Source organism: Gossypium raimondii, chromosome 4, assembly GCF_025698545.1.
Source record: "Gossypium raimondii isolate GPD5lz chromosome 4, ASM2569854v1, whole genome shotgun sequence".
Lineage (NCBI taxonomy): Eukaryota > Viridiplantae > Streptophyta > Magnoliopsida > Malvales > Malvaceae > Gossypium > Gossypium raimondii.
The window spans coordinates 49292092-49316482 of NC_068568.1; the positions used below are offsets into that span (position 1 = coordinate 49292092).

Here is a 24391-nt window from a genome sequence, read left to right on the forward strand (position 1 = left end):
ATTATACAATAAATTTTAACTCTGTTACAATTTGAATTTAGATTCTTTTAATAACATAATGACTAAACTGATCTATTTAATAATAGATAAACTAATTTGATCAAATCTCTATAATATAGCGACCTCCAACGTACTTTTAACATACACACATAAATCTAATCTAATACTTATATTTAATATTTAAGCACATCTTGTCATAAGGGATACACCATGGACGATGAAGCAAGGATGCGATTCCTCACTTTGGGTTTTTTAGTGTTTCAACATCTCTCAGTTTCTGAACACCACGTTTTTTTAGAATAACAGAAAGCAATTATCAGAAGTCAGTAGCTAAGAAAGTCAATATTCCCCACTGCATCCACAACCTTCATCTCTAGTAAGCTATTTCTTTTTAATTATTAAGTAATGTGGTTCTCGTATAGGCATCGCTAACTAGAACAGTGAGCGCTTGCACCAAGCATATCTAGGCATAACAGTCCGGTTGGCCCATAAAATTCATTTGTAGGATATGTGATGTTATTTACTTTTCTTGAAACATGATATGTGGAATTACTGAACCCGACAAAGCAACAAGAGGCAATGAAACCAAAAACGGAGACTAGATTTCACATGATAATGCCCTAGTTTCTTTCAACATATACCCTTTGCCTTGCTGTGCCACATGGGGCAGGATGGCTGCTCCTATTGCTATTTCCCATCATTTATCGCGGAGGTTGGAAATTTCAGGCAGCCCTCTCCACCAATATAAAGTAAAGCATACATCTACCTAAATCTGGAAATATAGCAGAAATCAAGGATCTGATCTGGTGGTTGTAAAGGATGATAGAAGTCCTGTGGCTTGTACGGGTAAGATGTCACCAAATGTTGACATGGCAGCTGCAGATCTATCCTTGAATATGCCCACTTGCCCATCCGTTAATATCGATCCCAGTTTTAAAGTGCTCTCCCCGAATCTGCTGCCAACCTGCCCAGGCAAATACAACGGAAATCACTATCAACATAAAAAGTTAATATGCCTGACATGGCTGCAAAACATCAAATATGCCAGGATATTTACAACTTGCTAAGAAGTCACTTTGTATATATACACCATACTCATGTTAAGAAAACTTGCCAAACTGTATGTATAGTCTCAACAAGGGTTGAGACCTGAGATTCACTCCAGTATTCTTTCCCTCACATGTCAATACATTCATTAACTTGACATGTGCAATAATCACCACTGGTTGTGACAAATCCGGTTGAGAATCAATTAAGAAAAAGTCTAGACCAGAAACTATTAGAAACAAATTGTGTTCCATGGTATGAGAGTACATTATACTTCAGGATTGTAGTAGTCCACAACAGTATGAATGTGGAAAAATAGATTACTTAAAAAAGGCACAACTCAGGGTTGCTCAAGATTACCACACTGAAAGTGCATTATTCAAATTCACTCCCTGCTGGTTATGTACAACAATCTACCTTCGATAAAGAATAAATAAAAATGTTAGGTGTCTTCCACTGTGGTATTGCCTATTTCCAAGAAGAATATAGAGGTTAGCTATGATTAATTAGACATGTTTTCCTCTTCATAAAACCACTAAAACAATGTAAACATTCAAAGTGTAGCGTATTACTCCAATAAAATAAACTTGTCTATATTTTCTACTTCTATTAGCTAGTTAGATTTTACTTCCTCAATAAGATTCAAGGGTTTTGATTTTACTATGTTTTCAGGGTTAAATTACAATTACACCCCTCATCATTTCCTATTTTTCTAAAGAATACCCTTGTGTTCATTTCCTTGGCACTTGAACAACCAAAAGCCTTATTCCATTATCATAGTGGACTAAAACATCAATTTTGACCAACAAATTGCAAGAATTCCCTTAGATGTAAAAGGTATCTTTGTCAAAAAAATGAAGTTAGTTTTCTAACTATTTTGTGTGAAATTAATATCACAACCCCTTATAACAACAAAACGAAACCTCAGGGTTCTAAGTGCAAATTAAAAAGAAAAAGAAAAATGACAAGGTATTATTTGCAGAGGTAAAACTAGAGTGAAACTGTAATCGAGTCTCTCTAGCAGTGGCAATCTTGGCACTTACTTTTGAGGGGGCCAATTACAATATTAAATTGTCTAGAAAATGAATTTATTTTCTTGCAATAATAATTTCAACTAAATTCCTTCCAAAACAATAGATTTTGTTATTATTCCCGAAAACTTCACTAGTTTTCTTCTTTTTTAAAAATATTGTTTTGTGACATATGTAATTTAATTTTTAAATAAAATTAGTATATGCTCAGGCAAAGAGGGAAAAAAGAAGCTAGTATATCTGCTTAATCTATAGAAATACAAAGAGATATTTGAGATTTAAAACTGAGCAAATAGGAGATTAATAAATAAAATATGAGAAAAAAAATAGAAATGACAGGTATAGGAGTGGCGAAGTTATAAAAAGAAAATGGTTCTCTTCATACTTGTGGTTGAAATCATGAAAATAAAATTATTTAGAAAAATTAGTTTAAGTCATGGGATTATAACTTGATATGATAAACCAAATAATTTGAAGAGTGTAAAAATAATGATCAGTAAAATGAAAAAGATAAATAACAAATAGAGTTTTTTAGCTTTCTTTTACCCATAACACATGAAAAATATATAAAATTTATTTCCAGGGCGCCAATTTAATTTAATTTAGCATATAAGTATATATATGTACTTTGGTAAACTATCAAATATCTTGGAGGACTTGGTAAATTACCAAAAACCTTGGGGGACAAGGCCCCCTCTGGCTCTTTGGAGGCTCTGCCTCTGCTCTCAAGACCGGCTCAAATGAAACCAAACAAATCTATTCAACCATGTACCTTAGACTCTATAGCCAATGGCAACACATAGGGGCATCAGCAAGCTTACTTTTGAGGTGTACGCTAACTTCTATATTAGATAAACCTTTTGACTCACAAGACAGGGAATTAGACAAACCTTTCAAAAAGAGAAAAAAATGATGAATAACCTCACCTGCATGAAAGATTTTAAGAACGGCGTTGCAACACCAAAACTCTGGTGGTCATCCAAATCAGCTTTCTGGGAAAGCTCTCCATTTGTATAAGCTTCCCAGGAACTTCTTGAAGTAATATCATTGGAGGCAGCTGTAATAGGTTTCCCAGAATTCCCTCTAGAAGACAATGCTGGAGCACTGCATGACAAGCCGTAAATTATACGAAAAGCATTTACACGAGTAAATAATTCTAGATAGTATGCAAATTGATTAAAGTGAATGCAAGACTGTGTACCCAAAAAAAAAGAGTTAAACATAGACCTGATTGGAAGATATTTGAAACGAGGAACCACAGAACATCTCATAATATTCGACTCGGAATTAGTAGGCAGCTTCTGTATGGTGTCTGTATACTTCCGATTAAGCTGAACAAAGAACCCGAAGAGCACAGCATGCCGGAGGTATGACTGCCTCTCATTCTCCCATAAGTATGGCTCATACCTTAAAATTATTTAGAAAATACCATTAATCAGAACATATAAACATTTACTAGTAGAAACAATAGCTAATGATGAACTGATAAGTGAAAATGCATTCAGAAGGAAGCACTGAGTGAGTAGATGACACACTGACAATTTCATCTGAATTTCACAGTTCGATAAATATCCGACCTGTAACAATCTGGTATGGATAAATATCAGACCAGTAATAATCTGGTATACTTAACAAAGGCAATAATATACCAGAAGAAGCTTTGCATAAACTTTTGCAATGTTGCAAGTAAAACAAGCAGATATCTTCTCTTAACAGGAAAGGCCCATTGTAATAAATTACAGCAACCTGTACTTGCAATGTGCTTAGAGTTTGGAGGTGAAAACCAGCAGAAGATATTCAAGCCAGTTTACTGATTTTCCAGGGTTTCCTTCGTATCTACACCAATCACTAAGTTTCTAGGAAATAGAAAGAGAAAACAAAAGAAGGTAAATCAAGGACTAGGGTCTTGATCAACTATGAAGGTCCCAGCTCAAGAAAAAATAACATCAAGACTTCCAGCTTGGAAAAAGTTTCCTTCACCATAAAAAATTTTAATTTACTAAATGCAGTCATCAAATCCTGCTGATAGGCTTTAAAGAATATTCATCTCACTTAATATTTTACTATCTGGATTGCAGATGATTCAATTGTGGGTGATTAATACATACAATTTGTTAAATAGACTAATTGAACCATTTTACATGTAGGACGACTTAAAATGTTGGGAAAAGTAGTGCACCTAAATCATGCTTTGCCCTACAAGCAAATCACTAACAATTTGAGCAAAAAGTGCCTGACAATACCCCAGTGATACTTTACTAGTTTGATGGCAACATATATTAAATGAAAGAAAAGAATAGGAATCAAAACCAAGCTTAGAGGTATCCTGTTCATCATGTAAAAAGGATATGGAAATACTTACGTCAGCCAATCAATGGGATCCAACTTTTGTGAAAAAGAATAGATAAGTCCATCAACACTGTCTCTAACAGCAGACTTTGTCTGAATGTGGTCCTGCTTCCTTCTGAATGCTGATTTAGACTTCAGTTTTATAGATAACTCTTCATTTACATTGACATCACCCCCAGAAAGAACATCAGCAGCAAACCGTATGTCCAACAAGACCTGTAAAATTCCTTTCTCTGACACTTGAGCTCCAGAGGCTTCTCTAGTAGAGAGAAAGTTCTTATAAATTGAAATAACCTACATGATGAATAAAAAAAATGAATACAATAGAAACCAATGAGAATCTAGCAAAATATAATTTAGAGCTAGTGAATATTTTTGAAAAGAAAGCTTTGTAGGAAAAAGTACCCACCATATGAAACTTATCAAGATAGAAGCATAATTTCTTTATTCATTTAAAGAAATCATTTAATACTTCAGACAGAAGTAATGACCAATTAATTTTCAAGAACTTTAGTCATCAGGACATTGTGCCTATATACTCCAAAGAAACTCATTTGGAATCAATTGCTTCAACCCCAATTAACTGAGTTTGCCAATGGCCACAAAAAGCATCATATCCATCCGTTGAGCCCTTCTATGTTCTGATTTACCATATAAACATAAGCTTAACATTCTAACTAACATTATAGGCATCATTTTCTTCCCTCGCAATAGTTTTTTCCTTTTCCATTCAATGGAAATCTCACTTTAAGATTAGAAATTGAAAAGAATTACTGAGTACAAGATTAACAATTTCTAACATAAACAAGAGCTACCAGACAGTCACTAAAACACTTAAATCAATCTAAGTCGACAGTAATCATGTAAGTTGGACACAAACATGCAAAGAGACCAAAAAAGCGGTTGAAGAACCAAAGTGGTTTCACCATTTCCGTACGTGGAAACTATACTATACCAAAGACTAATTGACCTAAAGAATACTTGAAAGTCTCCTCATTTCATTTCTCTGTTCCATATGTATTCAAAGGTTAAGTGTCAGAAAATGAACCATGCATGCAAAACTTAATCCTATATTTAAAAACTGACATAAGGCTTTCATTAGTGCTATAGGGGTAGCTCCTTATACCAGGATGGTATAGCCTATATAGAATATAAATCAGAGGCTAGACTGATTTCACTGCCATGTCTCAACAACAAGATATAGATTTACCAGAATTCTTTATGCCTTTTATCATATTATTCCATTGTAGGTAATAAATAAGACTTTTTAAGCAGTATATGAGATCACACCCGTTACTCTTATTGTAGCAACAAGGAGAAATCTAACGGTGGATAGGCTTATATCAGTTAATTGAACAGTAACGCAATCTTAAAAGAGGAGTACAATAAACCAGCTGGCCTATCTTGAATCTATCCTGGCATTTCTTTATTTCTTCTTTTAGAAAAATCTAAACTCATAATCGCATCCTGCCCTTATAAATGGTAAACAAAACCAAGAGTACTGGTAATGATTAACTTTTATTCTGCGGAGCAGTTACCAATCTTTACACTTAGCATTCATCATTCTATCGAAGGCTATTAAGGAGTTCCTCAGCATTTATGCGTCCTTCAGAATCCAATTCCTTTTTTATCTACATTTTTCTCAAAACAATGGATTCTATCAAAGAGTTTATTCTTGCAGCATGTTTTCATCTTCTAGGGTTCTCACTTTAAACAATCAGAGCCCTTATCAAAGAGCCTATTCTTCACACAGGAACAAGATTTAACAGATTATGGAAAACATATGTGGGATTGAAAAGATGATTCCCGTTTTGCCAACAAACGTATGAGTTGTCAATAATACAGTACTCGTAATTCCAATAACCATGGTTAAATCCCTAACAGCCTCAAGTACAAATACATATTTGTGTGGATATAATTTCTAGTTTAGGAGGAACGGAGCACAGTGATGAGGTTAGCAATATAACATCAGACAAGAATATTTGAAGTGGCTGTGGAAAAGTAAAGATGCAAAACAATCATAGAGAGAATTCATGAACAACTTCAGCATGAGCCATTGCCGCACTAGAAGACAATTCAATATGCTCCCAAGTTGTTCATATGACATGGAAATGTACCATGCATCAATGTGAAGTCAATCAACGCTAAAGGTGGTGAATATGTTATAGATAACGTATTAAATTATGTGAAGAAAGAATGGTATACATTAACACATTACTGCTAGATCTAATAAGAACATCAAGCATTAAAAAAGGTATAATGAAATTTACTATATTTCTATTTTATTATTACCACCTGGGTTTTTCTATTTTTTTACCAACTTAAAAGACAGTATCAGGTGATCTTCCATGTTTACCATACTTAAATTCTCCATGGTTACATTGTACACTCATAGTTATGCCATCCATCTTATTTAGGGGAAAGAAATGAGAAGGCAACTTTAAACTGAATGAAGTCAAACTTATCGTCTGCTCAATAATGGAATGATTAGGTTAAAAACCTGACGAATGACACCTCAAAGCTGGGCTCATGTTAACCCAAGCAAAATCAAAATAGGTAGCACCCAATTATTGCATCTATACTAATAATAAAACCCTTAATTGAGTTGGTGTCATAAGTCAAAATGGAAAATTTTCATAGTAAAAATGGAAGAGGAATGTTAATGTCTTTTTAATGTTTTATAAATCTTTTTATTTTTTCTTCCAAAAGCTAACCACTTTTACATTAGAAAAGAAAAACCCACCTAAATTACTACATGCTCCTCTGGCAAAAATATATCCGTTCAAGAACCACCCAAATGGAATAGCAAATCAGCTAGTCAATAGAAATCTTATAGTAATTAAACCCCCAAAATCCAAATAAGTCAAGACATCAAAAACCATAGTGCATGGAGCTGTATAGAAGTTAAGAAAGCTCTTCAAGGGATAAAACTGAAGTTAAGAAACAATAATGTAACTGTATGCAATTCAACACTTCCAATATTTGCTGTCAATTAAGGCTTTAATGTATATGTTTACAAGAAAAAGAACTGCAGAAATAACATCAAGAGAGCAATTAAAGTACACACAGCATTGTTTTAGTATATAGAATATAAACAAGATAATTGCAGGGTTCCTAGAATAATCAGCCAACATGATGCAAAACAAAATTTGTACCTTTTCAATAAGGCTCAATGCAAACCTTTGCACAATTGATTTGTCAAGAACATGGCCTCCGATTCTATGAATTTCTGCACATGCTTGACATAAGAAGGATATCACATAGAGAGACGGCATAGACGGGAGTGATATTTTCATCTCTGATGACCCCTCACCAGATTGTTCTTGCTTAACAATTATCTCTTCCCAACCCTGAGCAATATAATGAATAAGCTAATAATTAACATAATTGCATTTTGGAACTTAATATGCAAAAAAGCAATATACTTAAATTACACAAACAAACAATACGAACAGAAGATAGTCTAAAAGGTATAAAATACCAATCAAGCCTCAGTCTTAGTGTTCAAAAGTTTTAAAATCACTTGAGAAGAAGCAAAGTGCAATACTTCTCTCATGATTTCCCTATTGCAAGATTCTAAAATTTCATTCATCCAATTACTAATGAACTAATTTGTTGCATTCATATATCAAATTTCAAGATTCTACATGCCAAAGGGGAAATGTAAGATATAAATAGATAACTATGATGAACTTGTATCAGTGTGTGCATTGCATACATGCAGGAGAACACAAATCTTGCATGTCAAAAGGGACTATGGAGGGACAATGCAAAGCGTCTCAAATAGTAGAAGAAACAACTCAAATATTGCAAATGTACTCTGATCATCCATCCCTGATGAACCACAAAGGAAGCTGCCAATGGCGTTTACAAAGCTTTCTAGTGATCGATGTTACTTGGAACTATTGATCTAGTATGAGGAATGGGAATTAGAGCATAAATCACTACTTACCTAAAACATAATTCGATAGGGATATTCTTCTTCAGTTCGCTTAATAGGTATGGAGTACGATTAATTAAAACACAACATTTTTAGATCATATATGCATATACACACACACACACATATATATAGTTCATCTTAATTCAAATAATATAAATTTCTAAAAGTTATTATACAAATAATTCATTTTCATAACTTTAATGATAAAAAATCAAATAACCATTGATAAAGAATTATAGACTCATGAAGCTTAATATAAATATTTAAAAGTAAATAAAATTAATGACATTTTACTTTTCAAGAAAATAATTTTAAAAGTCCAAAATATCATTTAACAGTTAACATTGGACCCATAGAAGTTTAAGGGCTTATTTGAGTACCAATTGAAGTTTAAGGGCTTATTTGAGTACCAATTAAAGTTTAAGGGCTTATTTGGGTTTAACAAAAGTATATGCTCATCTAAATAAAGTGACAAAGTTCAAGGGCTTATTTAGTACATTAGCCTTACAAATATTTGTCATGTTTCAATTGATTATGGTATGCAAACATGTTTTAAGTTAGTACGTTTTCAAATAAAGCAAAAAGCATAATTAACAAAATGTTTCCAATTGTCAAAAAATTAAAAATAAATGAAAAGGAAATATCTGAAACAGAAGACAAACCCATAGCCACCCTACACCAACATTGAAGTCAAACAAAAGTATCACTAGTATACTTGATAATTCCGCTTTTGGAAATCATTACTTGATAATTCCAACTTTGATTTAACATTAGATATGGTTTTGTTTTACTGTTTGGTTTTCTTTTTAATATCTCTACAGCAGTGCATCAAAGTGATATCAGAGTGAACTAATATTAATGTTGAAATAGTTGTTCTGATTATAAGCATTTACTGGTTGCAGTAGAGGACGTGGAAGAGGACAGCAATCCAGCAAACAAAATTAGCTGAGTCAAGGAATATGAGCAGAGCAAACTTTACAGTGACAGGAACCAATGAGTCTGGTAAAAAATCCAAAATGCAACCATGATCTTTGGAATAACCAAAGAGTGGTCTTTTGATGAAGATACCAGATATGGATTGGAAGCAAATAAATGTTTTCAAGATGCTGGACCAGCAAATCCTGCCGTCCATGTGAACTAGAATGGAGTTAACATTTTGGGTAATGACTTCTAGGAAAAGATTCATGCAAAAGATTATTTAGATTGGGAAGGTAAGATGTTTTGACTGGTAAGTAAAGGCAGAACAAACAGAAGTGCTATATATGAAGCTTAAGTTGAAAGGGACTGAACTTATATGATAAAGACCTTGTTACTTTTTGCCAATGATAAAATTTCAGCACTACTCTTAACTGCCATGACAAAGAAATCCATCCTTCTGTATAGCCATTCCAATCTAGTGACATGAAAACAGAGGCAAAAGGAGAGCGGGAGAGAGAAAGGAAGTAAAAGTAGTCCAGTAAAAACTTACCCTTAAGGGAGTTGTTGCAGATAACCCATCATCTTGTCCAAGCTCCCGAGAGAGAATAACTGAAAGCTCATCAGATAGCCATGATATCCATAAGCTGTAAGCTCTAATACACAACTCCCGCATAATCTTACGAAGATCGTAAAGTTTTGGGCTTGCACTTTCATTTGCACCAAGCAATGCAGCAGTAGCTGATGAACTTTGCCTCTCGGAACTAGTGAGTATTTGCCTTCCAAGGCTGTCAGAGAAAGGAGAACCATTGACAGCTTTAGATTGCCACAACGAGGAAGGGAGCTTCTCAAAAATTGCAGGAGCTGTGTATTTCACCCAGAACCGTGGAGAGCCAAGAATCAAAGCAATGTGTTTAGAGTAATTCTCAAATGCAAACAAGAGTCTCCCAATAAAAAGAGATCTCTCAACAATTAAAGGAGGAGGCACAGAATCGCTTTCCTTGTGTTCACTTCCAATCGCAGTGTACAAATTATCAAGTTCAGTTTGGAGTTCTTTCAATATAGCTGAAACACAGTCATAACATTTATTCTGCAGATATGGAACTAGATCCTTCAATCTCACAGATGCATTGGTAGATTCTAGGAAACTCAATAGATCCTCAAGAACTCTTTGGCAGCAGTTGTCCACTTGATCTCTAATTTGACTCACTTCAGGGCCAAAATAGGCATTGAGACAACTTTGGAGATTATCTTCCTCAGGTAGTGCTCTATTTCCCAACAGTGGACCAAGCTTCTTTAAGTTATTAGGTTCAGCAAACCAAACGCCACCACCTGTAGAAGGCCTAATCAAATATGTCTCAAAATCCATCTTCTCACCAGAGGTCACCACAATAGTGTGGATTGCGTCTGACACATTGACAGCTCTGGTCAGATCCTCAAATCCTGAGTCAATAATCATTTTCATCCTCCTGACAAAAGCATCTTCAAATATTTCATTCCACAGATCCAAATCACCTTCCAAAACAAGTTCCCGGATCCTATTCCAAGGCAATTCAATGTCAGACCCAAAAACACTTTTAAGCCATTCCAAACTCTCCTGCAAAACCTCCTTGCTTTCCATTGTAAGCCTTATCAACTTCTCAGCAGTTCTAAGTTCTTGGCCACTAGGTATAGTATCAATGAGATACCTACCATTAATCTTACTGATGATCTGTGCTCCGCAATCCCTCACCCACCTCCAACAAGTGCTAGAAATGAAAGTTTTATGCAGCATAACCGTGACAGATTCTAATTTATCCCTAAAAGATTTCCACAACCTGACCTCTTCATCCGGATTTGGGATCCCACCAAATAACTGAGAAGCAGGGGGAGAATCCAAAATAACCTTATAAAAGAGAGGCATGTCATTCATAACATGCAAAAACAACTCTCCCACCTGCCCTATGGTGACCTGAATTATGTTTAAAACATCACAAAAAGCCGAAATGGCAACAGAAGAGGTAGCATTACCATTACCAGCAGAAGCAGTCAATGTATGCAATATCCAATTCTTTCTGGCTTCAAGAAACAATCCCAGAACCCGCTCAGGATCCAGATCATCAGTGACAGCAACGGCAGCCAAGGCATCAGCATAGGCAGCAACGGACAGGCCCCTATCCAACAACCTCTCACGACTTCTCTGGGAAATCTGAGCCTTGAAACTCTCAACGATCTGCCACTGGTGCTGAAGCAGAGGGAAATTGGACAATATGTTGTTGTGATCCAAATCACCGTCAGGCAGCATCAAGATAGAATGGACGTGCTTAGCACGAATATACCTGGCGGCCGCTTCCAAGAACATGGATTCGTCGAGACAGCCCCAGATGTTCTCCGGCGTGTCCACCAAGTACTTGACGCGGCAGGCGATCCCATAGATGCGGAGGCGAGTAGTAGGGTTAGGGGGGGTTTGGAGTTTCGGGGATGGCGCTTCGAAGACGGAGATAGAGAGGGAGCGGATAGAATGATGGATGGAAGAGATGTTGGAGGAAATAGATTCGGATGCCGATTTCATTTGGAGGATGGAGTCAGCCGAGTCAATCAGATCACGATAGCGGGTGCCAACCAGCTGCCGGAGCTCCTCCTTCTTGTCTTGAATCTGTTTGTTGGTGGCGGATTCCACATTGCGGATTTCGGAGATGGGTTTGGCGCGGAACAGTGATTCGGCGTCTCGGTCATCCGCAGAACCTGAGATGAGTCTCATTCTTCTCTCTTAATGTCGGATTTGTCTATAATCTGACTCTTAATGCTGCCTTTCTTTTCTCAACTTGATATTGTTGTGAATTGAAGACTGCAAGCTTGAAAATCTTGTATCAGCAAAAGATTCCAGAGATTTAGACATCCCTTTACTACATTCTCTGCGTCATGTGCCCAAATCCCAGGACTCCAAGACATAGAAGGTCAGAAGGCAACACCATGATATAAGCTATAAACATTGACATCTAAACTTGAAACGTAAATATGCGGCGTTGATCATTGCTGGGTAACAAGCAACTTTTTAGACTCTTTTTTTATTTTTCAAATCAAACACGAGTCCGTGCAATTAAAATAAGTCTGGAAGTACTTAGAAAGTGTGGTATACAATACCTCACATTCGCAAGTGAGTGCAAGGTTTTGGACATTAGAAATTTAATTCTTCATGGTCCCAACCAAAAGTCAACAATCCATCTTTCGGTTATTTATTTATTTGAAATCAACCTTTTATTTACATCAAACTGAAATGCGGTTTCCGCAAGCGAACATGTCAGGATGTAATATAGAAGTGTTACAACAAAACACTGATAAGTATTTTGAGGATCGTACCTAAATATTGCTATTTGGAGAAAATTACTATTAAATTAATTACCTAAAATAATTACTTATCTACTAGAGTCACGAATTAGTAGTGTAAATTCCAATTTAAACAATGATAATAAAGTTAATTAAATTAACTAAGACTAAATATAACCCTAGGTTAATTTATTCGGATTTTCCCATTCCTAGTTCTGACTATGCTAGCTACTTAGCCTAGAATCAATTGTGTCACCAAATTATTAACTAATTTAATAATTGCCCTTAATTAAGTATTTATCATCCTTAGAGGTTTTATTAGGTTTGTCAATCCTTGTATCTTCATTAAGAATTACTACCTAAGATACCCTCCCAGTCTCACCTAGGCATACGAATACCCTTCCAGTCTTACCACTTGGCACAAGTTTTACTCAACAGGATAGTCTCCCAATCTCACCTATCTAGATGTTCTACTAAGGTCGTCACTTCCTAGTATACTAATTACTCTTGAATAAATATCAAATTTTAGGTTATTAGTCACTTAATCAATTAATTGGGTTAACAGTTGAAACATGCGAGATGTTTATAAAGCGTCAACTTATTCTAATCTTTAGACAAACAATCAATTAACGGAGTTAAAGAAAGAGATAAATAATAGAATAAAAGAAGAGATGAAGAATGCTCATGGATTAATCGATGCAAAAATGCGATTCCGGAACACTCTCCACTCGCGATAGTCTCATTTTGGAATAGGATCTTCTGATTAGACGAACATAAAAATAACTAAGTAAAAGCTAAAAATGAAATAAAATCTAAAACCTAATCTCTGTGTTGTCTGTTGAATCCCCCTTTGAATCTAGTTATAATGTTGTTTATATAGACAAAAATCCAAAAGATTAAAGTTCCCCTTCGATTGCAAAGTCCATTAGGATTTTAAGCTAGAAAAAGACCCCTAATTACCCTTAAAATTGCAATCGTCGTGTGCAAGAATTTTTGGCCGGGCAAAAGTGGTGTTGCGACATCTAGACCCGGTGTTGCAAGATCCAGTTGGTGTCGCGACATCCATGGCAGTTACATCTTAAGGATTTTGTTTTTGCTTTGATCTTCGATGTCACGACATTGGCATCAATTTCAGCCCAAATGTGCACTTTTAGCTCTCGGTCCATCCTACATAACCACATAACCTTATTTAGATATCAAAATAGCATAAAAACTATGGAAAAGCATAAAACAATACTTGAACTGTAAAATCATAAATAAATACTAGAATGACTTAATTCCACTATTAAACAAGCTAAAATTATGTGAAAAGATATGTAAATGATAGCCTAGATCGTGGCCGATCAGTATCTTAGCTACAATTAGCAACCAATATTCCAATCAACCATCAAAGAAATTTAGAATAACATGGTATTCGAAGTACAATAAACCATTCTAAACATTCAATCAATAGAAATGAGTGACAAAAAGAGTTTAGAATTGCTCATTCATGGAGAAACACCCACATCCATAGCTCGAGCTTGCTTTGATCTCCATTTACATTGCCATCCACAAGAACGAGCAATAAAATCTATAACAATTTCACTTTCTACAAAGCTTATACAAAGTTTTCTCTAAGAACTTTAAAAATCTAAAAAGTAATCTCTAAAATCTCTTCTTTATAATTTAAATTCTAGTTAAAGGTAGATAAGGGGAGTATGCCTCGCATTTTTAGGCCGAAACAAGTTTGACGTCCCGGCGAGAGGAGATGTCTCATCCTGACACGATATGAAGGGCGTACTGACGAGGCAGCAGCCACGTCACTACGTGGTGACATGTCATGTAATTTTCTCGATTTTTTTCTTCCAGCCAAATTTTGATTATTTGTCCCATTCGAACTCTAATTAGTGCAAATTATTTTAATATTATTTGACCTACAAAATTTGCCTATAAATAGGCCATTTTCTACCATATAAAGATTAACCCATAACACATTTAGGTATTAACTTTTACAAGTTTTCAAGGAATTTTGTGTTTAAGTTTTTCGGGTTCTTATTTTTGGGTTTCGGGGTTTAGTCTCCATCTTTGTACTCTTCATTTTTGTCGTTTTAGTGAAATTATCTTTACCCGTGGTTTTTTATCCTCTTCGAAGTGGGGTTTTCCATGTAAAATATTTATGTTCAATCTTTTCAATTTCTTCGTTAATTTTACTAGTTCGTTGCTTAATCGAGTTTATCCCCAACAAAATATTTATAGTAAGGATCAAAGTGACCTTTTTATCCTCATTAAAAATAACTTTAACAAAGGTTGGAAATAGAAATTCCACCAAATTGTCATCTTCCTCTAGAGTTGTCAATTCTAGTTTACTAAGCATTTTAATACAATCAAACAACCAAATTAATCGTCAACGTATATGTCAACTTTAATTAATAACTAGCATCCCATCAACCATCGAATAAACTTTAGAACAACATGGAATTCAAAGTACAAGCAGCCATACTAAACAATCAATAAACATAAATTAGTAAGAGTAAGAGTTTAGAGATGCCCATTCATGGAGAAGCATCCAATTCCAAAGCTGGAGCTTGCTTTGATTTCCTTTTTTACATTGCCATCGACAAGAAAGAATTTTAAAAATCTAAAACAAATTTAATCTCTACAAAGTTACTATAAAGAACTTAAAAAAAAAACTAAAATTTCTCTTTACAAAATCTCTCCAAGTTTTTCTCCATCTCTAATCTCTCTCTAATTTATAATACAAAGGTGCTTTTATATTAGTGAGCTAAAAGACCTTTTTACTTTCGTTAATATTTAGCTTTTCAAAGGCTGGAGTGTCCAATTCCCTTTAAAAAACCCTGAGTAACCAACATCTTAATAGATCTGTAACATGACATCGCAACCTCCATTTTTGCAGCGTCGTAGTGTGACGAAGGCATGTTCTCCTAGGCAAGGTTCAATGTGCCAACATTGCTCACTTGACAATGTCATGGAGTTGCTTTGCTCACTATCTGCCTCACCTTTAAGTCTAGTTCATCCAACGTCGCACCCTCAACTTGACTATGTCATGGAGTTACTTTGCTTACTTGATTCTTTCACGTCCAAACAGTGAGTTAGGTCACAACCTCAGGTCCTTCAATGTCATGAATTAGTACTAATCTAATTAAGTCACGAATTTGTAGTGCAGATTCAATATAAAATTTCAATAAAATGTAATTAAACTAAAACTAACCGTGAGTTAAATTATCAGAACCACCTATTCCTAGTTTTGACGATGCGAGTTACTTAGCCTAGAATCAATTGAATTACTAATTATAAACTAAGCAAATAGTTAACCCTAATTGAATTTTTTATCACTCTTAACTAGGAATCCCCTCAACTTACATATTAACAATTTGTTAGCTAATTCATTTAATGAAATACCTATTCAAGACTCTTAGGTAGGTCATAATATCTTGGCATGTCCTTTCACAATTCTCATTTCTAGCCTTTAATCTTTATAAGAATCATATACAACATTTTCATTTCTTTAAACTATAGCATGCTTAAATCACCAATTTCCTTAATATCATTTAAGGTAAGTTTAATAGGCCATACACTTTTAAAGCTCATTATCATGTTAATTTCTCTTTTGCTTACCTATTCATTTTCCATATTATCATCTTTTTAGCTATAAGACATTTAGTTCATGACACTTAATCTTGCTTTTAGCCATAAATAATTACATTTAAATTTTATTAACAATATTTAATTCATTTTCTCCTATAGTAAACTCGAGTAAAATTTATTCGAATACATAGGACTCCTCCACCACACCAATGAGCATTGAAGTGCTAAACTGTAAAGTAGCATAACACATCCCTCCGCCACACCAAAGAGCTTATAGTAGCATAAACTACACCACACCAAGATGCACATGAGTGCAAGACTTGAAGGCGATATAAAGCATGCATAAGCGTGAAATCTCCGACAAAACTCCAACACACTATAAGCCCTAATTGGCATGCCAATCATATCCTAACATTTCACTAAGTCTTCTAGGGCACTTTACGCTTACAATTAACATATATATACCAAGGTGATTAATACATACATTTACACATATCATATAAGAGTACATTAAGTGCCTTAACATATTCATGATCAAATACATATTAATAAATGTCTTATGAGCTTGTTCATTTTCACTTGTAGGTACCACTGGTGCTTTACATTTGAACACGCATTTTTTACATTTCTTTAGGCCTTACACACATGTCCATTTCATTTAATATTTCCCAATAGTGGAAAGTCATATTTTCAATTGCTCTTTATCTTTCAAAAAAAAATGTCTTATGAACGTGTATTCTCATGTTTTAACATGATATTGACTCTATCAACTAAAAGCATAAATTAACCAATAAGTCTTATTTGTGGCCACAATTTCAACTATTCACATTTTTTACATTAATAACATAATTTTTATATGTCAAATCATGCTTACCAACACTTCCATGACAATTAATATCCCCATATCATATTTTCACTTTACATAGCATTTCTTAACTAACAATTTCAACATACACATTATGGACTTATTACCTATCTTTTAAACCATAGAGTTTACATATGTTTATTATAAATTTCCATTTCATATTTATCACCCAAATTTTACCTAATTCATAAACTTCGACATAAGATAAAATAAGAGTATCCAAGGTACTTACCTTGATGGATGCTCTACAATACCAAATCAAGCTTCTATGTGCTCCAATCCATCACCAATCAAGCTTGGAAACTTCATTTTTATCATTTACTCATTTTCCATATTACAAAATAAAATCAAAAAGTAAATATAATTTTTTTCCAAGCTTTCTCATAACATTTCACAACAAATATCAAATTAGTGGATGCGTAGGAAGCTATTTCTTACCTTATTGAAACTTTATCATTCTAGCTTCAACTTCTCTCACTCAAGCTCAAAAAACCCTAGGCTAACATTAAAGAAATTTATGGAGTAATTGAGCTTAGGAGGTTGTTTCCATGAAGATTTTTTTTTTAAATCTCAAGGTGGAAAGTGAAGCTTTTGAGAGAAAATGGAAAAAAAAAGTGGGAAAAATGAAAAAGAAGATGTTCAGCCATGGGGGCTATATTCTATAAAAAAACGAAACTCTATGCAGCTAAATGACATTTATCAATTCTTTTTTGTATCTGTTTGTTATAAATATAAATAAAAATTTGAGTATAATTTTTCTTCTTCCGTTCATACGCATTTCATATTTCATGCATTCCACATATATTATATAGTATATTATTGCCAACGGAAGAAGAAGGGAATGTGAGCTGGGGTTCTTTTCCCTTATAAAAAGACCAACAATGGGCCCAAGCCCAACTTATAAGTCTAATTTTGCTAAAATGTGGTCTAATATTTCCAATTCGGTCCCAAATGTGATTATCACGATACTAATACATATTCCAACTTAACCTCTAGCCAATTCATCACTAATAACTCACTTTTTCTAATTTAGTCATATTTGCACTTTAGTCCCTAATTTTTTTAAATTTTATAATTTAACCTTTCACTTCTATAATTCTTTTCATAATTTTCCATGTCAATCATCAAAAATTTTCCATAAGATTCATTTATTTAACTCATTTCCAAATTTTCTCATCGATTCACTATATCTATATCAATTATCAACTTTTTTTCATAAGATTCCCTCTCCCCCTGTTTTCACCCTCTATTTGTTCTTGCAATTGTCAACAATGAATCGATTTGTTTCATCTTGGTCTAGATCATTGCTTTTTGCACCTTCAAGTATCATTTGTAAAGTCCTTTGTACCTTCCCCTTTCTCTCTTTCCTTCACAACATTCAAGATTAAGCTTCGAATATCTTTCTCTAATCTTTCTAATTCTGTATTGATCCTGGTTGGAAGATATTTGAAATTTTTTTCATATCAATCATTTCATTAAAATGGTTCAACTTAGGAAGTGGGAGATTGAGAAGCACAGACATAAACATACAATACATGTTAAACACGATATAAATATAACAATATGATAATATTAATAAATTTAAGGCACTAAGATGGCAAGGCATAACAATAAAAATTATGTAATATTACATAAACATAAAAATGAAATTTATCAATTACATATTAACATAAAAATAAAACTTAAATTTTTAAAAATTATTTTTGTATTTAAAAATATTAACTCATTAGAATTAGATATAATCAAACAAAACAGGAGAGAGAGAACCTCATTCTAGGAATAAGAGCACTAATTTTTAAGAAAAGCTCTTTTCCTTTGGAATAATTGTTTCCAAGAGATCACATCTTTTGAAAATCTTCTTAGACAATCGTCGATTTTAATATCTGCAACTCCACCTTCACTCTCAACCTTTCTTTTCCATGAGTTCACTATCGTAATCAAGGACTCCACCATTAATTTCACAAAACCCTACAATGTCAACGAAGTTGTTTCGAAATTGACAAGATAAGAATTAGAAAGCAATCATAGTCGTTATTTTCTAGTTTCTATTCTTTTATCCATATTATTATTTAAGTCTTTAGTGTCACAAGTCAAACCAAACACCAACTCGATTAAGAAAATTACAAAATATTCTTTCATAATTAAAATAAGCTATATTATTTGAGAGTATTTTAAAAACAATAAAAACATACATGTGATTGGATTTAAACTTGTGCTCTTTAGGTCAATAAAATATCAACTTTACCACTAAAACAAAGCTTTATTTTAATATAATATTTACATTTTAATTGTATTATGTGTACTTTATTATCTCCATCAATTGAATATATTAATAATGTTATTGATCGAGTTGGTGTCACAAGTCAAGTTGACACTAACTTAATCTTGATGACAACACCATGATAAACAATTGTAGTGCATTTTATATTCTTAATATGATGTATTTACATGTTTAAATTTCATTTTACTCACTTTAGTCTATTTTTCATTTTAAAATTGTACGTATTTCATGTATTATTACTAATTAGTTTCAAACCATAAATTTGATTATTTATTGTATGTTATTTTAAACTAACATATGTGTTCTAAGTACTTAGTTTTTTCACATACGCTATGATAAAATTTCTAGTTTTAACAATGTTCTTTGATTGAGTTGGTCTCACAAATTAATTTGACACCAACTCAAGATTGATAACTACACCATGATAAACAATTGTATTTATTTAGTATTCTTAATTTGATATATTTATGTATTTAAATTTCGTTTTACTCACAATTTAATATATATTTTATTTTAATAATATATGTATTTTATGAGTTATTATTAATAAGTTTCAAAGCATACGTTTCATTATTTATTATATATTATTTTTAAACACACCTCGTGTTCTAAATATGTGGCTTCCATATGCATATACGTGTGATAGAATTTCTAATATTATACATACTGTCATTGATAACAATATTAATTTGATTTGGTTAGGTTATCCATTTAAATCTAAAGACTCCCTTGACATTTGAGAGGATTTGAATAAAATTAGGGTAAATTACATCAAATTCATCAAATTATTAGTAAGTTTATGTTTTGGTAACTCAACTTCAAAAAGTTACAACATGGTAAATAAACTATTTAAAAGTTTTTATTTAAGTCATAGGGTTGTTAAGTTTGATTTTTTTTTTAAAGTCTAGCTAGGGAGCTTTAAGCGACGATTCGATGATCAATATTGTGCTTCAGTATCCGTCAACAAGTAGAATAATATAGATTAGATCCAAGTTGATCTGACGACTAGTGTCGGAGATTTGAGAAGAAAGATGTTTGTATTTTGGCTCACAAATTCGTGTCGTTCAAAGTTGTTTCATGAAGAAAAAAATTGAACTGTAGAAGAGAAGGGGAATGAGAGCTTTAGATTATTGGCATTGCAGATAAAGAAGGCCATAGAATAATGATTTTAACAGCTCAGTGACTTAAATGAAAACTTTCAAGTAGCTCAATGACTATTTTGTAACTTTTTTGAAGTTGACCAAAACTAAACTCACTAATAATTTAGTGATATTAGTGTAACTCACTCATAAAATTGTTAGACTTGAAAAATAAGTTTGAAAAAAAAAATCCATTTAGAAAATATACTGAGCTTAAGCTCCAACATTTAAGCCCAAATTCATATCATTTTCTTATTTCATATCATATTATATTATATGAAAGTTAAATATATAATATTATAATATATATTAAGAAATGTACTATATTGTTTATTAAAATTTTAATAAAAGAAAATTATTAAATTACTAAATATTAAGATGAAAATAACATAATTTTAAAAAATAGAAAAAAATGTTAAATATGGATGATCCTAATTGGGTTAATTAATTATCTAATTGAATAGATTTAAACAAAATTTCATACACTTGTTTAAAAGAGGACCAAGCTTAAACAAATATATATATATATATATAGAAGGTATCTATTTATATTAGTGTAAAGCTAAGGTAGTTTTATATCCTTTCGTATATTTTTATACGATTAATATTTTAACAAATTAACCATTGAATTTATCAACGTCAAGCATGTAACTTTCAAATTGATTCAATATATCTATCATATCAATCTAAAATATTATATATATATATATATTAATATTTATTGAATGGTTAAAAAATTTTATGTAAAAAATATAGTTAGAATTAATTTATGTCAAATTTGGCATATATGATTTATATGAATGAAATATAAAATATAATAGTTGGATCGTTAAAATATTAATTGTATAAAAGTATATGTGTTTCCCAATTAAAACATAAAAGTTTAACTTGAGCAACAGCATTGAGCAAAAAAAAAAACTGGAATAAATTCGGCTCACAACTTCGTAATGCATAGCAGATCCGAGGTTGCTTGGGAGTGCGGTCGTTCAGGGTCTACGGCTGGAACGAATCCAATTTTTTTTTTCAGTTTTAACGTGAAAAAAAAATCTTTTAAGTTTTCTGATCAATGCTTTATTGTAGATAGAAAAAGAAAAAAAATTAAATTTTTTATTTTGTTATTAGTATATGTTTTTATTGTATTGTATTATATTTATAATTTTTTAACAAAAATCCTGATTTATTATTTGGCTTAGGTTATGCATAGCGGGGCACATAAGTATGCTTCGACAAAACTATTCTTGAATAAATGAATAATAAATTATCCAATTAATTACTTTAAATACCAGAAAGTATTATTTTGATGATTAAAAAATTTATTAAATTAATCATCGGTGTTGAAAAGTTTTATCAAATTTATCACTCCTCCATGCTAATAGAATGCTAAGGGTATATTTTCACATGTTTTTTTTTTTATTTCCACGTAATTAAAGTATTTTCTTTTCATTCCTTCTTTGCCTTTCTCAATCTGGTTCTCTCTGCTCCATGGCTTAAACTCCATCAAAAACCCATTGTGCCTTTGATGATGTCTCCTTTTAACTTGCACATGTTATCCGATCTGGGTTTTCTTTATTTCTCTCTTTTTTTTTCCGGATCAGAGTTTTCCAGGTGAAAGCTTTCCTTCATTCTTCCTTTGCTTCACTAACCTTTGAAAGAAATAAAAACCCTAGTACTGTTCTTTCTCTCTTATGGTTATTTTAACTTCTTGGATAGCAATATTAGATGCTGAAAATTAAGATTTTCTTTCAAAGATGAAAAATATTGATGTATGTTTTAAGAATGAATATTGATTCTCAACAGCTATGCTTCTTCAGTTTCTAGCTTTTCCATTACAGGAGGGTGTTGAAAAAATGACAAAATTTCGATTCAAATCCAGGTTCTTTTTCACATTTTTCATGACTTTGGGCATGATTGCTGTAGTTACAAAGAACATTATCACGTTAGCATCAGTGTAGTTGATTGTCTTGGGCTTAAGCCATTTGCTGGCATACCTAAGTTATTCTATTTGTAAACACTATAATAAATATCCCAATTTTGTAGAGACTACAAAATTGATACATTTCCTCCCTTAACTCCACAACTTCCCTGTTGAGATCCTTGACAAACTTTAGTATTGAGCATGGTATAAACAGATATCTAATGGGCTGTTTTCACCACTCAAAAGGTGGTATTCGAGTTAATCACATGGACTTAGACGTAGGTCTCACCATGTAAATATACAAAACTATGTCAAGATATTACTGTTTGCAGAGAATGAATACTCATTCTTAAAACATACATCAATGTTCTCCATTGAAAAAGTAAATCCCACTTTTCAAAATCTACGGAGATGCTAATCACAAGAGAAAAAGAAAGCTGGGTTTTTATTTCTTTTAAAGGTTAATGAAGCAAAGAAAGAATAAAGGGAAGATTTCTCTTCGAAAGCTATGATATAAACGAGAGAGAGAGAGAAAAAAAAATATCAGATAATATGGTGCAAGTTAAACAGAGACATCACCAAATGCACAATGGATTTTAATGGAGCTCAAGCCATGAAACAAGGAGAAAAAGGTTGAGAAAGGTAAAGAAGGGAAGGAAAAAAAATACTTTAATTACGTTGTATAGACAAATTTTGAGTCATAAATTGAATTTGAAAATTTTGTATTTTATTGATGAAATTTGAAAAGAGTACAATCTCTAGATTTCTTATAAAAAAATTTCTTTGATTTGGCTTCGATCCAAGGGTCGTTTAAACTTAATATTGGAAGGATGTGCTTTGCTTCAAGGGTCATTGAGATTTGATCTTGAAATTGAGCTTGACAAGATGCTTGCATGAGGATTTTATTTTATTAGATTAAAGAGTTTTTGAGACTTGATCTTGAATTAATGATGACTGCTTAAAGGTTATTGGGACTTAATCTTGAAAATGGATTTTAGAGAACTTGGATCCAAGGGTCTTCAATACTTGATCTTGTGTTGAAAAATATGAAAATATTATTTGAGTGCCATGCAAGTGCCCACTCCCTTACCACTAGAGTTGTTTGAGATAATTTCCATATTTGAGATTAAATGGTATTTATGAGTTGTGCTGAGTATGTGGATGATGTCTAGCTCATCAATGAAGATCATACCACTTGGGGAAACATATTTTGGATATTCGATCAAATCGAATTACCTTATTTAATCCCCTGGATTGTGGATACTGGACTGAATTCGAACACTGATTTCTTAGTTGCCAAGATTCTATGTCTATCTTGTACTTTATTATTATATTTATCTTATTCTATTGTTGTTTAATGGGGATTGATATAAATCTTCTTATGTTAGCAAGTCTCGAAATATTCTATATAATTGAGGGACTTGTATAAGTTATTGTACTAAAAGAATTAAGCACTTAATCTGGCGTTGTAAGGAAGTTTATCGTATGAGTGCATATTGATAGTAAAACATTTTATGTTATGGTTTTACTTGTTGAATTCACAAGGGTAGATTTTAGTGAGAGTATCATTCTTCAAGGTGCAATAGTGAAGAAATTGTTACGGGTGTGTGATAGATTAGGACCACTTGTTGTAAGTGTATAAGATAGTGGATAGTTCTCACTGAGCTAGGCTCCGCAGATGTAAGGAAACTAAACTACGTAAAAACTCTTGTATCTTTTGTTTGTTTATTGTTTTACTTTTAGTGGTGAAGGAGTACCCACTCTCTTGTCACTCATCATAGTGTGTAGCTTTTATCTCAACAACATTTTTAGAGTTTTGTCTTAGATGGTTGAGTCTGGTTTAAGGGTTGTCAAGATTTGACCTTTAAACATGTTTTATCTCCTTTATGGGTACAATCAGATTTGAGAGAGATTTGAACCAAGGGTTGTCTAGACTTGATCTTAGATGGAATGATGATTCCATTTCAAGGGTTTTCTATGCTTGATCTTGAAAAAAATAAAATGAATTCAACCTT

The 24391-nt window shown here is 32.7% G+C and overlaps 1 protein-coding gene across 1 annotated transcript; it reads right to left on the reverse strand.

Moving 5' to 3' along the window:
• Positions 1-150: 150 nt before the first annotated feature.
• LOC105779885 (conserved oligomeric Golgi complex subunit 1) lies at positions 151-12358 on the reverse strand. The gene is made up of 6 exons (XM_012603853.2): positions 9839-12358; positions 7583-7777; positions 4441-4721; positions 3306-3485; positions 3005-3182; positions 151-964 (listed from the first exon to the last, which is right to left on the reverse strand). The coding sequence occupies exons 1-6, from the start codon at positions 12023-12025 to the stop codon at positions 791-793; spliced, it is 3195 nt and encodes a 1064-aa protein (XP_012459307.1). The 5' UTR covers positions 12026-12358; the 3' UTR covers positions 151-790.
• Between the last annotated feature and the right edge of the window lie 12033 nt (positions 12359-24391).

What these genes read in the sequence shown, in the direction of transcription:
- LOC105779885 (XM_012603853.2), bottom strand. Translation starts at nt 12,025, where the DNA reads ATGAGACTCATCTCAGGTTCTGCGGATGACCGAGACGCCGAATCACTG. An exon ending in GATCCCATTGATTGGCTGAC is followed by an intron (nt 3,486 to 4,440) that starts GTAAGTATTTCC and finishes AATAATTTTAAG; the next exon opens with GTATGAGCCATACTTATGGG. An exon ending in TCTTAAAATCTTTCATGCAG is followed by an intron (nt 965 to 3,004) that starts GTGAGGTTATTC and finishes TTGCCTGGGCAG; the next exon opens with GTTGGCAGCAGATTCGGGGA.